Source organism: Gymnoscopelus braueri (genome assembly GCF_963280865.1).
Source record: "Gymnoscopelus braueri genome assembly, chromosome: 24".
NCBI classification, from domain to species: Eukaryota; Metazoa; Chordata; class Actinopteri; order Myctophiformes; family Myctophidae; genus Gymnoscopelus; species Gymnoscopelus braueri.
Genome location: NC_137626.1, coordinates 1,198,278 through 1,214,528, shown reverse-complemented (window position 1 = coordinate 1,214,528; position 16,251 = coordinate 1,198,278). Strand labels below are relative to the sequence as shown.

The 16,251-nt window shown below is 45.1% G+C and overlaps 1 protein-coding gene across 4 annotated transcripts in view; it reads right to left on the bottom strand.

Annotated features, from left to right (window-relative positions):
- LOC308080949 (protein NLRC3-like) overlaps positions 1 to 16,251 on the bottom strand; it is an 80,519-nt gene that overhangs the window by 56,409 nt on the left and 7,859 nt on the right. For all 4 annotated transcript variants that reach the window (XM_080423073.1, XM_080423075.1, XM_080423076.1 and 1 more), the window contains one exon: positions 2,114 to 2,413. In XM_080423073.1, coding sequence (XP_080279199.1) covers positions 2,114 to 2,413 — 300 coding nt within the window. The remainder of the gene's footprint in view (positions 1 to 2,113; positions 2,414 to 16,251) is intronic.

Here is a 16,251-nt window from a genome sequence, read left to right as displayed (position 1 = left end):
TTTGCTATATTGACAACATAATTTCGCTCACAGGATTAATAAACAATCTGAATTATTGTCTTTAAAACTAACGCTAAGCCCGTGGAAATGTTAGCTCTGGTCAAAGCTAGCAGAACAGCCCACGTTAGCCACTGAGCTAAACCTAAACTAACCAGCTAACCTCGATAAAATAGCGGGGAAATATAGACTTCTTGATGTTAGGTAATGTTAACTAAGGTAAAAAAGACAATGAGACTTCGCTATGTAGATATAAAAGTACACAAACCTTTTAATTTAATGTGCCACGCCACGGGATGAACAGTTCTGCTCCTTGTTTTGGAACAGCTGATTTGTGTTGCGCGCGTCGCGCGACGGGTGCAGTGACGCAAACACGTCTCTATAAAGGCAGTGACGTCAGTACGTCAGACGTAGGGTCCACGCAGCGGCCGCCATTTTGTTGTAGTTTTCTTCCAGTCAAATGAACTACACATATGGGACCCCAGTAGTATAGCACCGTTATTGCGTTTCAGATGTATAAATAAAATACAATGAAATTAAATTAAATGTTGGAGATGTGTGAGTTTGAGTTTCCAGACCACAATCTCATACACGGTTCAAAACCCACCAAAGGGTAAATAATAATAATAATAATAATAATAATAATAATAATAATAATAAACTTTATTTAATAGCACCTCTCAGGATATGAGTGCAGCTCAAAGTGCTTAAGGTATTGGGTAAACAAATAATATACATGTTGGGTACAAAAATAACCCAATACCATATAAATAACCCAGAATGAGTCAAACATTTCATAACCACATGGTTGGGTAGACGAAAATATTTTGACCTCGCACTTGGGTTGAACATAAATAACCCAATACCATATTAATAACCCAGAGTGGGTTACACATTTCATAACCCCATGGTTGGGTAGATGAAATAACCCACTGTTTTTTAGAGTGAGTTGTCACATGTATTTAGGATCAAATGTGATGACATTACCATTGTGTTGATGTAACACATCCCAAATGTGCTAATTTAGTCTTGCATGATATTTTAATGTTATCACATTACATTCATTCACATGCCATACTGTCATTGGGTGATTCATGCAGCAGGCTATAATACAGAATCTGCCACTGAGCTGAAACATTTACTGTACGGAATAGAAACAGTAGAAACAGTACTCTCAGGTGGCCTACATCCTATAATGGGACACAGGGCCTACATATTAAGAAGCTATATAGGAGACTTATATGTCCTGTATTATGAACATATAGAGCCTATATATGGATAAAGAAGCTATATAGGAGACCTATATGGCTTGTAATATCAACATATATGACCTATATGAGGGTATAAACAAGCTATATAGGAGACCTATATACCCTGTATATGCACATATATGCACCTGATTTTGACCTATATGTGAGATATATGCAGCCTATATGGAGCTTATACCAGGCATATATGTGGTATATATGCACATATATGCGCATATATGATCCTTATATGTAGCATATAGGTTACATATAGTTGCATATATGGAACATATAGATTCTTTCCATGTGACTGCAGTTACAACATGATGAGGTAAACACATGTTGGCTGTGTGATCTTCCTCAGGTAATGGTTATGGTGCACATACACGTATATTTATTTTCACACGTTCATAACTGCCACTATTGTTCTGAGATGAGGAGACAGAACAACAAGCAGCCAGCAATGTGCAGTTAGCTGGAACGGCTGTTGTTGGCGGTTAGAGGCATTCATGTTAGAGGTCATTTTAACGTCTACTCAGGCTTTTGTGTTTCACCTCAGACAGTTTTTAAGTTGCTTGATTCAATTAATCTGTCATGGTTAAAATGAAGTTTGAAGTTACAATGGGTTTGTATAGGAAGGGGGCGTGTCTGATAAAATGAATATCAAATATCTAAATACTGAATCAAGCAACTTAAAAACTGTCTGAAAGCCAGAGTAGTAAAATGAACCCAAACATGTTTGAATGCAACCAAAACATCTATCTATTAAAATGAACATTTCTAAAGACTGGACAGACATGCATTGAAACATGTTATAATGATAAACCCATGACGTCACATGACCTTCACAGGACATAATTCATACTTACTCATCTCTTTAACCGTGTAAGTCTTGTTCATCTGTCGACCGTTGATCTGCACAGAATATTCTCCACCGTCTTCTATGGTCATTTTGTTGACGACCAACTGTCCAGTTTCTTTATCCAGGTTTGTGCGGTCTTTAAATGTCCCGTAGTAATCCACATCAGGACCAAAACCCTGATCCCATTCTGCTGCTTTATTGGGTCCATGTTTCCACAGGATGCCAGTGATGGGTTCAGTAACAGAGCTGGTATCTGGAAGCAGCTGAAGGACTCCTTGTGGTGGAATGTATATCACATCTTGTTGAGCTGTGGAGAGAAGAATTAATTCAGTCAATTTGAACAGATAAAGCAGCCAGCAATGAGAAGGTTTATCAGCCATAATAATAAATCCAATTTATATAGCGCTTTTCTTGGTACTCAAAGTTGCTTTACAAAACAGAACAAACTAGAAAAAGTGCTCCTCGGAGCACAGGTCTCCGCCAGGTCAGAAATCGGCCTCATGGTGGCGCTATAACAGGCCTATGTGAAAATGTGAAAAATGTTGGGCAGAGATTCGGAATTGGCATCCAGGGAGTGTGTGTGCAAAGTTCCGTTTCGATCAGGTCAACGGTGCCGGAGATTAGCTGTTCACAGACAGAAGGACGGACGGACAGGGGGTAAAACGTACAGTGTCATAGACATAACCTCAAAAGCCAACCATACAGAACAACCATACAGATAAATGGTACTCTCTACTGTTTGGCTGACATTTTGTCACCAACATGAAAATGTATTTTCTGTTTATTAAAGAGCTGGAGAGACAGGGAGACCCCTGTTACTGAACAAACTGTTAGTTAACAAACGGTTACCTAACAACATGTTACTTAACAAACGGTTACTTAACAACATGTTACTTAACAAAAAGTTACTGAAGAAACCGTTACTGAACAAACGTTGCCATGTCATTTAGGGGTGTCGGAAAAAATCGATTCGAATGCGAATCGCGATTCTACTGTTGGACGATTCAGAATCAATTCTCATTTTTAAAAAAATCGATAAAAAAAAATAAATAAAAGATTGATCTTGGATTTACCTTTGTGTGTTTACATTATTATCAGTTCATAAAACCTTTACAATTATAAAAGCTACATAAATGTACTCTGTTCTCATGCCAGCAGATTGGAGTAGATCCTGAAATCCTATGTTTTGAATCAAGAATCGTTTTGAATCGAGAATCGTTTTGAATCGAAAATCGTTTTGAATCGAAAATCGTTTGAATCGGGAAAAAACACGTTTGAATCGAGAATTGTTTGTTTTGAAAAAATCGATACAAATCGGAATCGTGACCCCAAGAATCGGAATCGAATCGATTGGTGAGATAGCAGACGATTCACAGCCCTAATGTCATTATTCTGACGTCCAGTTGGTCCAACTGGCCCCATAATAACTAACACTGTCCTAACCTCACACCAACCTAATGGTCAGAATAATGAGCGGACCTCAAACAAACATAATATAATAATGATTGCTATCAGAATACAGAGCTTTAACCTTTTAACAAAAATATTTTTGTTTCAACCAAAACATATCACTTACCCCACCTTTAACTGCCATTAAAGTTTGAAACATTTTCCCCTATTCTTTCTGAAAAATAGCCAATCTACAAGCTCACAACAGGTTGCATTGAGAATGAGATGCCTTGTCAGCTTGTAGATCTGCTATTTTGACATTTTCATATAATGCCCAAAATATGGACTCCAGGCTTAAAGCAATAGTTTACTCCCAAGATGATTATTATTAATATTAATATTATTAATATTATTTCTATCAACAACTCTGTAGGAGAAGAAGTTGAATTCATGAATCTTTCTTCACATTCTTTCATAATGAATGAAGAATTGATGAATCTTTCTTCTTTTCGTCACATTCTTTCATAATGAATGAAGAATCCAACAACCTGAGAGAATAGTTGATGAAGTGAAGACAATAGGCTCAATGCAGAGCAGCCATATTGGAAACCTCTTCCTTACTTCCTTCACAGGTGTTAACAATGATACTAATGTATCCCATACGGGTCCATTTGGTTCCATGTGTACAATGATACTAATGTATCCCTTACGGGTCCATTTTGTTCCATTTGTACACTCTCAGAGTTATGGGGTCCTTGGAATTATTAAAGGTTTGAGAACCACTGTGCTACAATAAATGGAACAGAGACTTAATTAATATAATTGGTAAGGCCTGTGAAGGAAGTAAGGAAGAGGCCCATTTTCTTTCCATTATAGCTGCTGTGCATAAAGTCTATGCCTGTCCTGTTGGAAACTCTAAAGTATTTTGGCTGCAGACCCTCATCTGAGAATATATTTGTCAGACACCCCCGTAAGTGAAGATTTGTGTTTAATACTTTTTCACAATTATTCAACGTTAAAATGTTTCAAAAATAGCCGATCTACAAGCTCAGAACTATGTACAGTAGCAGCATTAATAACTAGAAAAAGTGCTCCTCGGAGCACAGGTCTCCGCCAGGTCAGGTACGTCATTGTGGCCTCCTGGTGGCGCTATAATAGGCCAATGTGAAAAGGGTGCCATTTCTTCCTCGGCTTAGTGGGAATGTGCATGCATTCATGATTTGAGGCATTTTGTTGCAAAAATTTGTTTTGCATTTCTTCCGCGGCCTAGTGGGAATGTGCGTGCAAATTTTCACGGAAATCGCACGCTGCGTTCATGATTTGAGGCATTTTGTTCAAAACGGACCAATCCTGCAAATTTTGGAAGCCAACCTTAGCCAATGAGGATGGAATATGGAAAATCGGACAGATCCGTGTTGATCACATGGCTATGGAGATACTGTACAGTGTGTACCGATTTGCATGTTATTTGGACAAAATCTGTAGGAGTAATAGCAAAAAATGTGTTATGCCTCATGGTGGCGCTATGACGGGCTGATCTGAAACATGTGGGGCAGAGGTTCTGCTGTGATATCCAGGGAGTGTGTGTGCACAGTTTTACAGCGACCGGGCCAACGGTGGCGGAGATTAGCTGGTCGCAGACAGAAGGACACACACACTTACACACACACACACACACACACACACACACACACACACACACACACACACACACACACACACACACACACACACACACACACACACACACACACACACACACACACACACACACACACACACACACACACACACACACACACACACACACACACACACACACACACACAAAAACATACTCTCTCGCCATGCCTTTCGACCTGGCGGAGACAATAATAAAGACAATACAATAATCATTAGATTGTATACAGAAGCAGCAGTACACCAATGTAACCAGCAGAGGGCAATGTAACTCTACACAAACTCCCTTTCTACACACAGTGAACAATGTGACCATGTTGACAAGTTTACACATTTATAATAATTAACATTACACTGAGGAATACATATTAGAAGATATTTTAACTCATTCAGTGCCACATGACGTCTAAGACGTCCGTTTTTATCGCCATTGTTAAGCCCTGGGCGCCACGTGACGTCTAAGACGTAAAAAAAAATGGAAAAAGATAAAATGTATTTATTTACTTTTTTTGGGGGGGGGGAAATGTTCTGAACCCAAGATATCATGATTTGAAAATGTGCTGCTCCATTCACTTCTTGTTTAACTTCTTACTGAAAAAGATTGTATCTCGGCTCCTAAGCACTTTTTTTTTACAATGAATTTTTGGCTCTGGCACTGGGACAACACAGCCAGAAATAAGTCTGGCACTTTAATAACATTTTGAAACAGTCTTTTGTTTTGTTTAAAGTAGTACAATGCAGGTCCACAAATAACGATTTTTAGCAGCCTCTGCTGGTCATTACCGTCACTGCAGGCCGTTCGTTTATTCCTCCGTTACCCAGAATTCCATTTGTTTACACCGGAAGACGGAAGCGTTTCAAAAAGCGTTCTTTTAATTGTTTTATACGATCTGTGGATCGTTTCTCTTAGCCAGTGGAGCTTTAGTTACCGTGAGCTGTGTTTTCTTTTGCTGTTGTTCAAATCCTACAATCTCTTAAAAACAGCGTGAGATTCCTTTTTGTTATTAGCGCGGTAGTTCCTGGCCAAACAGGAAACCGGTGCGGTAGTTCCTGGCCAAACAGGAAACCGGTGCATTTCCTTTTCCGTTTTCCGTCCGGATGACGTCATTTTCGCGGGAAAGGCTCACGAGCCACCTTTTCAATAGAAATTATAATAGAAAAGGCTTTCGGGGGTGAAATTCATGGAGTGGGTGTATTTAACTTTAGTTTTGTTGAAAAAGTTACCTAGTATTTAAATAATATGAACTGACAATGAATTCCACCTGACAGTGTCTCTGTACATGACAGTTTAATGTATCATTATTTAGGTCATTTATGTAATAAACCTTCTGTTTCATGTGGTGTTTGATAATCAGGTTTCTTGTCTAATTCTCCGTAACATACTCACTATGGGATATCAGCGCCCCCTGGCGTTGATGCAGAGCTACATACCATAAACTCCCGGGCCATTCATTGGCTGAGAAGGGTATGTCACGTGTCCGGTAGACCGGAAGAGGTATAAAACCTCTTTCGTGACGTGGCTCATCCTCTTTCGCTTCTCTGCATGGCAGATGCAACAGCTCAAGACATACCTTAATAATAACAAACGTAACTTTGATCAGGACAGAAACCAGCTTTAGCCCACTCGGTGGTACTTGTACTAACCAACGGGTTTTCCTCCTATTAAAAAAAAAAAGTTTTATTATTTCCGCTCCCGCAGCTATCTTCTCTTTCTTTCTTTTACTGCTAAAGCAAGTTTTCCTCCTTTGAGTTTTCCGCGCTCTTAGCCTTGCGGCTGAAAGCTAACAGGTTAGCTCGAGATGGAGGTTCCACGTCCCTGCGTATTGCTGCTCTGCCGCTTGATTATCGCCGGGGATGACCCTCATGGTTTCTGCATCTCGTGCCTCGGTCTCTACAGGGCCGAGGCATTTCCAAGATGCACCGGGACGCTGCGAGGACTGCGCTCTATTCTCCACGCTGCACCTCGATAGCCGCTTAGCCAGGGCAGCGCCCTGGCCGCGGGAAGCAGCGACGTCTCGTCCCCGGTCGTCGCGGATCCAGCACCCCGCATGGACACCGGCCCAGGGAACGTGGGTGGTGGGGCCCACCACGTGCGCTCACAGTCCACAATGGGCCCTCCGGCAGTCCCGGCTGCGAGCGGCGTTAGCCACCGCTCGCAGCACCTCCAGGCTGCTACACAAGCCGTGCTACGCAGCACTGCAGCAGCCGCTAGCACCGTGTCTGGGGGAACCACCCAGGTGCGACTACCTAGCGGCACTTCCTCCCCCTCTTCCCAGCCGTCTACTCCGCTGCCACAGCAAGCGTACCGGGCCAGCGGTGCGTCGCCAGGAGGCAACGAAGGGGCTCCGGCGACGGCAGCATAGGCGAGGGGAGAACGAGGCAGAAGCTCGTGAGTGAGTTAGCCCAGACTAGCTACGTTAGCTGCTTCGCTAGGTTAACGTCGCCTTAGTCAGGCAGTGTTTTTGGTGGCTAACACCCATGCAACAGGTTATTAACAGCGTTGTCCTAGCCTAGCTTGCCTCGCTAGGATAACACCAGCTTGTTAGCCTTCTCACTCTGTGTATCGAGCAAACCTCGGGGGCTTCTGAAGACCTTGGACAGGCTCATCGGGCGCCATTGGGACACATGTTGTTTTTGTCATAAGAATATGTTAAAACGTTCATGCTGTTTACTGTTTCTGTGCCTGCTCTTGTTTCATACTAAAAAAAGTGGCCAATCACGTGACTCCTCCGAGTCCTCCGTTGGCCAGGGCTTACCAGCGCTACTAAACGAGGGCCATACACACGGCCCGTCTGTCCAGCGTCGCGTCTGTCCAAGTAGCAGTGCTGTTGGTTCCCATGGGAACGAACAAGCTGCGGTGACGGACAAACCGGATGCTGACGTCAGGCAAGGTCCCCGTGACCGGTCACGTAGACCCCGCGGGGTCCTTGGGACAGACCGTTAGTACCTCTACTGCCTCGAGCGGTCACCTCAGGGTTAGCACCGCCGGCGGCAGTGGCAGCGTCACTGGTCCCCATGGCAACGGTCCCCATGGCAACGCTCCCACTCTCCGAGCGGCCGGTGACGTCATCGTCCAATCCACTCGCTCGGTGTGTGAAGCAATGGGAGGTTTGCAAGCCGAATGCTTAGGTATTGCTCACAATACTAAAGGGTTTCAGGCTGCATTTCTCCACAAAACCCCCCGTGACAGAAAAAGTATTGTTTTCCCGTGCAAGGGGTCCAGCAGCCAATACTCTGAGGGAGGAAGTCTCCTTCCTCTTGAGCATGGGCGCTATTAAAGAATTACTTCCGATACTTCTGTTTACTATCCCAGTACATCAGCGTTACACTGTATGTGTACAGGGTTTTTCAGTACAGCAGTGACACACTGTGATTGTACTGATCAACTCCCCTGATCCGCAACAACACATTGTGGTTGTACTGGTGTGTTTTCCACGTGCTCTTATGCATATAATCTCCTATGTCGGACACAGTGTTGTTCCTCTCATGCGGAGGATAAGGCAACCATGTCTCTGAGAGAGGGGGTTCTCTCTCTCTCCATAGTGAGAATGTTACGAAGAATTTGTCAAGAAACTCGAGGTTACGTTGTAACCCCGGTTTCCTTAGAGTTCAGAGTAACATAGTCAGAGAACTATCTATGAATCGGAACCAACTGGTTTTCTATTCGTAATATTTTCTGGTGGAAAAGAAGGGGGGGGGGGTACGACCCATTCTGAATCTGAAGGGTCTCATTAAATACTTGGGTCAAAGAGCGGACCTCTGTCTCCGCCATTTTGGAGGGACAGATGCCCCCTTTGCCGTAACGCCTCACAGACTACAGACCTCGTTCGCCACTAACGAGCGACAAAGCACTCCCTGCGGGGAGGACGACTTTGTCGACGCTCCGTCCGGAGCCTTTGGGCTCAGACGAGAGGGCGACGGCCAAGGTAGGCTTATTTCGGACGGCCCCGTTTGTCAGAGTGACAGCGCCGTTGGTTTCCATGGAAACAGACAGGCTGCGCTGGCGGACAGACCGGATGCTGACGTCAGGCGAGGTCCCCGTGACCGGTCACGTGACCCTGCCGGGTCCTAACGGACCGTTAGTACCTCTACTGCCTCGAGCGGTCACCTCAGGGTTAGCACCGCTGGCGGCAGTGGCAGCGTCGCTGGTCCCCATGGCAACGCACACAGGGTTAGCGCTGCTAGCACCAGTAGTAGCGTCTTTGGTCCCCATGGCAACGCACACACAAAAAAACGGTTCCCTTGGAAACGGATTTCAACGTTTCTTGGCTCATGGTGGTTTAGCCTTGACTAGCTTGTTAGCTGCTAGGTTTGCATAACCTCCAGTCAGGCTACTGTTGCTTCAATTGGCGGCGAACTGGCCTCACTAACAACAACACATTGCAGTGTTGTTTTTTGGTGCAGCGCATAGCCAGCCCCGCTAAAGCAACACCACGGTGGCCACCTACCACCGCTACCCTTCCACGGTCTCTAACGGCCCCGCATGTGCGGGTCCGCTGGATCACGTGGCGACATCACCGGTCCAGTTGGAAACGTGTGCGTTGTCCGCACTGGGTGACATCAGAGCCCCTACTAACTCGCTTGCTGAGGCAGCTTGTTGGAGAGTTTGCAGTCCGGAACTGTTTACTATCCCGGTACTTCAGTGGTACACTGTGTGTGTAGGGGTTTTTCAGTACATCAGTGACACACTGTGGTTGTACTGGTCAGCTCCCCTGATCAACAACAACACACTGTGGTTGTACTGGTGTGTGACCCTCTTTGCGGACGGTGCGTTAAGGAGATGGGTGGACCAGCATTGTTTTCAATGCTTGTTTCCACGTTCCTTTCTATCCACCACGGTCAGGAGGTGGCGCGGCACATCGACGTGACCGTTTCCCCACTTGACGTCGCAGGGTTTTTCACCGTCACCGTCCGTCGAGCGTCTTGGTCCCGTCTCAGCGGACCACCTTCATAGGGGATCTCGCTGGGCTAGACCAGGCTCACGGCGCGTCTGTCCCGGGCGGGATAGACAGCTTTTCGGCCTATGGTCTTCTCGCGTGAGGCGACAAGTCACATACAGGCTATGCGTGCAGGCGACGGGTCTCATGACTTCGGCCTTACACCTGTTTCGTTTGGACAAGCCCCACATGTGACCTTTTTTCCCCGGAGGTGGATGTGGGCTCTTGGAGCCCCGTCCACCTGAGGTTATCGGAAGGTCCGGGTGTCCCCACGGTGCGTGGACACGCTTAGATCGTGGTCAGATGCAGCCCTTCTGTCCAAGGGGTCAGAATGGGGGCTGTGGTCTCGCGGAAGGTCATTACCACGGACGCCAGCCTCACAGGAGGGGTGCCGTCCACGAGAGCCGCTCGGCCAGGGGGGTGTGGGGTCCCAGTCTACAGACGGCCCACATCAACTACCTGGAGCTGATGACGGTCTTCTTCTGACGGTCAGACTTTGCAAGGCTCGGGTTTCGAGGTTGTCATGTCCTGGTCAGAACCGACAACACCACGACCGTGTGCTATGCCAAAAAGCAGGGAGGCCTGGCCTCTCCAGTGTTGGACAGGCTAGCTGGCGATCTGACGCTGTGGTGCGACGCGCGCCTTACGTCAACCAGAGCCTCACAGGTACCGGGCCTCCTGAACAGCGGAGCGACTCTGTTGTCCAGGGGCATTTTTTGGTACGCAGATTGGCCTCTCCTCTGGAGATAACAGGCCAGATCTGGGCCAGGTTGGCCGACTGAACTGCTTTGTGCATTCCCGTCACTGGAGTTGGTCCTCTCAACTTGGAGAGGGTCAGACTCCACGGACTGTCAGTGCCACTGGTGGCACTGGCGTGGGACGTGTGGAGGTTAGGAGTAATCCTCTCCTCTACAACGAGCCCTGGGCCCTCCCCCCGATCAGAGATCTGCTACGGCAGGCAGGGGTCGGGATTTTCCACAAGCAACCTCAGGACCTAGACCGGTGGGCTTGGCCCGTGAGGGGGAGACCTTGACTTCTTATGGCCTGCCCCCTGAGGTGGTAGCTACCATCCAGGGGGCGAGGGCCCTTTCCACGAGGTCTGCGTACGACGACAGGTGGAACCTGTTCGTGTCATGGTGTCTGAGTCAGTCACCGCCGGTTGAGGCCTTCCGGGCCTCGGTACGCAGCATCCTCATGTTCTTGCAGGACAAATTGAACCAAGGTCTGGTTTTCTCGACGGTTAAGGTGTACCAGGCGGCCATTTCCGCTTGTCACGTGGGTTTCGATGACATGACGGTTGGCCGACATCCGCTGGTGCGTAGTTTATGAACGGTGCCAGGCGGGCCAGGCCGGTCTCTAGGCCTCTGTTCCCGGCCTGGGACCTGGCGGTGGTGCTGGGAGCGCTTTGCCTCCCACCGTTCGAGCCTTTTCACTCTATGGATCTGGAGATCGTTAGTCTCGAAACGGTTCTTGTGGTTGTTTTCACTACAGCTACACGGGTCAGCGACATACATGCGCGCTCAGTAAGTTCGGAGTGCATGAGGTTCTTGGGAGACGACAGCAGGGTTTGGTTAAGCCCAACATGGCGTTTGTTCCCAAGAACGGAATGGTGACCCAGACACCGGTTGAGCTGATAGTTTTTCATCCGCCTCCTTTCGCTTCTGCAAAGGATAGGCGGCTGCACTGTCTCTGCCCAGTGAGGGCGTTGAAGCTCTACTGCCAGAGGACGGCGGTCGGCCGGTCGTCGTCGCAACTTTTTGTCTCCTTCGGCCCAGATGGTCGGAGGAAGGCAGTGACTAAGACGACGCTTTCTAGATGGAGTTTGGATGCCATTAGGCTGGCCTACGTCAGTAGTGGCGCTCCAGTTCCAGAAGGACTGAAGGCTCACTCTACTAGAGGCGTGGCTACTGCCTGGGCCCTCTCCAGGGAAATGTCGGTCCAGGAGGTGTGCGCGGCCGCAAACTGGTCGTCTCCATCGACTTTTGCGGCCTTCTACAGCCTGGATGTGGCAGCGGCGTCAGTGGCGCACGCTGTACTGGACATAGCGGCTGTCTCTAGTTAGGGTAGGGGAGGTTAGGCAGGTCTTTTGTGTAACCCGCCTTTTTTCCCTTCTCTACCTTCCTTCTCTTGAGTCCCCTCGGAACCACCGTTGGTAGGTTTCCAGGGGAGGAGGCCCTGTTTCCTTGTTTTCACTTATGGGTCAGACTTGTGTCTGTTCATTAGATGAATAGGCAGACTTGGTCTGTCAGGGTCCTTTTCTTTCAATTATATACCGCACCCCGGCCCGGAGGGCTGGGGCGCCCGTGAGGCCGAAGGTCACGTCCATGGGGACGGGGCCTTATGGCTAGGGGGCGTGCGGACCTGAGATTCGGTATGGCTATAAGCCCCAGGGGGGTTTATGTATCCCATAGTGAGTATGTTACGGAGAATTAGACAAGAAACTCAGGGTTACGGATGTAACCCCGGTTTCTTTAGAATTCGGAGTAACATACTCACCTAACACCCCTGTTTGTGTGCATCTGCATGCAGAGAGCGTGTTAAAGAGGATGAGCCACGTCACGAAAGAGGTTTTATACCTCTTCCGGTCTACCGGACACGTGACATACCCTTCTCAGCCAATGAATGGCCCGGGAGTTTATGGTATGTAGCTCTGCATCAACGCCAGGGGGCGCTGATATCCCATAGTGAGTATGTTACTCCGAATTCTAAAGAAACCGGGGTTACATCCGTAACCCTGAGTTATTGTCTCATCAAAATGAGACAATAAGCTTTGATAGAAACATGTTTTCATGTTGAATACAACCATGCTGGGGCTGTTGTTAGAACAATAAAATGTATTTTAATAACTAATATATCATGCTCATGGGTGATGGAGGGTGTTATAGGGTGAGTCTGGGTCTGTTTGGGTTGGTTGTCATTTTCAGGCCCAAAACTAAAAGCAGTGGTTCTGAAACATTTTCATGTCAAGGACCCCCAAAATTATATGTATTTGGCTGTGGACCCCCATCTGATATTATGTTGTGCCACAGCAGATTTGTGTTTAATAATGTTACTAAATGTTCTAAATAATTCCACATTTAAAAAAAAACATTCAAGAGTATCCAAATGTTTGAAAAATAGCCTATTTACAAGCTCAAAAGGTGTCACGATGCGACACATTGTGAGCTTGTAGATCAGCTATTTTTGAATATCCAAAGCATAAAATATGGTGGTTAAACTGTAACTAAGTGGTTAAACTGTAACTAATTTTGCTGGATCCACCTCTCAAAGGCTCTGAGGGTCCCCAGACCCCACTTTGAGAACCCCTGCTGTAAAGATTACTATGACAAAAACATTATTTTAATTTAAATCCTATATTATACTAACTGTAGAATTTAACTCATTCAGTGCCACATGACGTCTAAGACGTCATGGCCTGTAGCGCCCTGAGCGCCACATGACGTCTAAGACGTCATAATTTTTTTTTAAGGTTCAGAACCCAAGATATGATGATTTGAAGATTTGCTGCTCCATTCACTTCTTTTTTAACTTCTTACTGAAAAAGGCTGTATCTCGTCTCCTAAGCACTTTTTTTTTACAATGAATTTTGGCTGTGGCACTCAGAACCAAACTGCCATAAATAAGCATGTTTAAGGAAACAGAAGAATCAATTATTTTGTGCAAACTTGTCAGCATTCCATTGGGAGTAAGAGTGTTCGAGAATGTTTAGATTCTGTTCTTATTTAAGAACAAATCACAGATAATAAAACATTGGTGAATGTCAGAACCTTTGTGTAAACTGTATAAGTGGGTTTTAAGAATGGTTGGTGAATGAGACCCATTGTTAGCATTCAGTACAACATTTACATTGACAGAACATGTATTTACCTCCATAATGGATCCTAAAACACAAGAATACATTACAGACAGGCAGGCAGGCAGGCAGGCAGGCAGGCAGACCCTGGGTGTAGTGCTACTTTTAGAAGTGGGGGAGCATACTGCTTTTTTCCCTCTAGATTATTTTTGTCTCAGGGTCTCCTGTAAATAACCTTTTCATCCACAGCACCCCTGAAACCTAACCTCTGAATTAGAGGATGCATTAGGGCCTAATTTGTGTAGCGGAATACGATATATAGGCCTATATATCGTATTCCGCTACACAAATATGTAAATACTTCCTCAGATACAGTATGTCACAACGAAAACTTAAAGGGGAAATCCACCCCTTTTCAATATTTAACTATGTCATTAATATAGCATAAAGGAGTTGTGTGGAAATAAGAAAAAAGTTCCCCCCTTTCTGTGTTGCCTTGAACTGGAGGATTGATTGTGGGTTTAACATTGCAAATTACACCATGATGAGTCATCACAGTGTAATTTGCAATGTTAAACCCACAATCAATCCTCCAGTTCAAGGCAACACAGAAAGGGGGGAACTTTTTTCTTATTTCCACACAACTCCTTTATGCTATATTAATGACATAGTTAAATATTGAAAAGGGGTGGATTTCCCCTTTAAGAGAATATTTTTTTCATTAGGAAAGATTGAAAATTACTTTATACTTTAGACATTTAACCACTTGAACCCCAGCCTCTCTATTCTGGAGGGAACGTTAGCCAAAAACAGCCGATCTACAAGCTTTAGGCAACGTGTTGTGAGCTTGTAGATCTGCTATTTTTGGTGAAGAGATTTGGCGTATATCAAGAACAAATGTATCAAGTACAGTGCATCTCAGGTATAGAGGGTCTTGGTGGTTAAACTGAAGTGATATTGATCAATTCCTAATATTATCAAGCTTCTCTGCGGCGCATCTGGACTTGTGTCACAGCACCCTAGGGTGCCACAGCACCCTAGGGTGCCACAGCACCCTTTTTGAGAACCCCTGCTCTACACCAAATCTATTCACCAAAAATACAGCCTATTTTTGTCTGCTGTCTCCCCAGAATATGGATGCTGGGGTTCAAATGCTTAATAAACTCTTTAATGTTCAGGCTGGTTGAAACAGCGGTTCTCAAAATGTCCATATCAAGGAGCTCCAAATTGAGCCAAATGTATAGAGTTGAGGACCCCCATCTGAACATGATGTTGTGTCAGGGACCCCCATCTGAACATAATGTTGTGTCAGGGACCCCCATCTGAAAATAATGTTGTGTCAGGGACCCGCATCTGAACATAATGTTGTGTCAGGGACCCCCATCTGAACATAATGTTGTGTCAGGGACCCCCATCTGAACATAATGTTGTGTCAGGGACCCCCATCTGAACATAATGTTGTGTCAGGGACCCCCATCTGAACATAATGTTGTGTCAGGGACCCCCACAAGGGAAGATTTGTGTTTAATAATTGTTCAACATTTTTCAAAATGTTTCAATATGTTTGTGTGTTTTAACAATAGCTGATCTACAAGGTTAAACTATGTACAGTAGCAGCATTAATAATAATAAAGTCAATAAAATAATCATCAGACTGTATACAGTAGCAGCAGTACACCAATGTAACCAGTAGAGGGCAATGTGACTCCATACATAAACTGTTAGCTTCCTTTCTACACACAGTAAACAATGTGACCATGTTGACGTTCCTTCACAAGTTTACACATTTACAATCTTTAGTTGTATAAATATTACAAGATACTTTAATAACATGTTGAAACAGTCTTTAGTTTTATCCTGAACAATATGAACTGACAATGAATTCCACCTGATGCTCTGTGTGACAGTTTGATTATTATTTTAGTTTTCAAGGTGTAAACCTTCCTTCTGGTGCATGAGGTGATTGATAATATGTGTGGTAATTACCCCTGATTAAAGAAGTGTTTGAAGTGCATGAGGTGATTGATAATCATACTGAGCAACATGACACAATCATCTCTGATAGAGATGTGTTTCTGTAAGGGTCTGAACATATTCAGGGGACCCCATGGAACCCTCTAAAGGACGATTAGGATGATTACTATGACGGAAATATTATCTTAATTTAAGAGAATAAACGTCTTCTTAAGAATGGATGGTGAATGAGGCCCATTGTTAGCATTCAGTACAACATTTACATTGTAACACATTATATTATTATACATTATATTTACATTATAACACATGTATTTACCTCCATAATGGATCCTAAAACACAACAATACATAATGACACAGACACATAAAT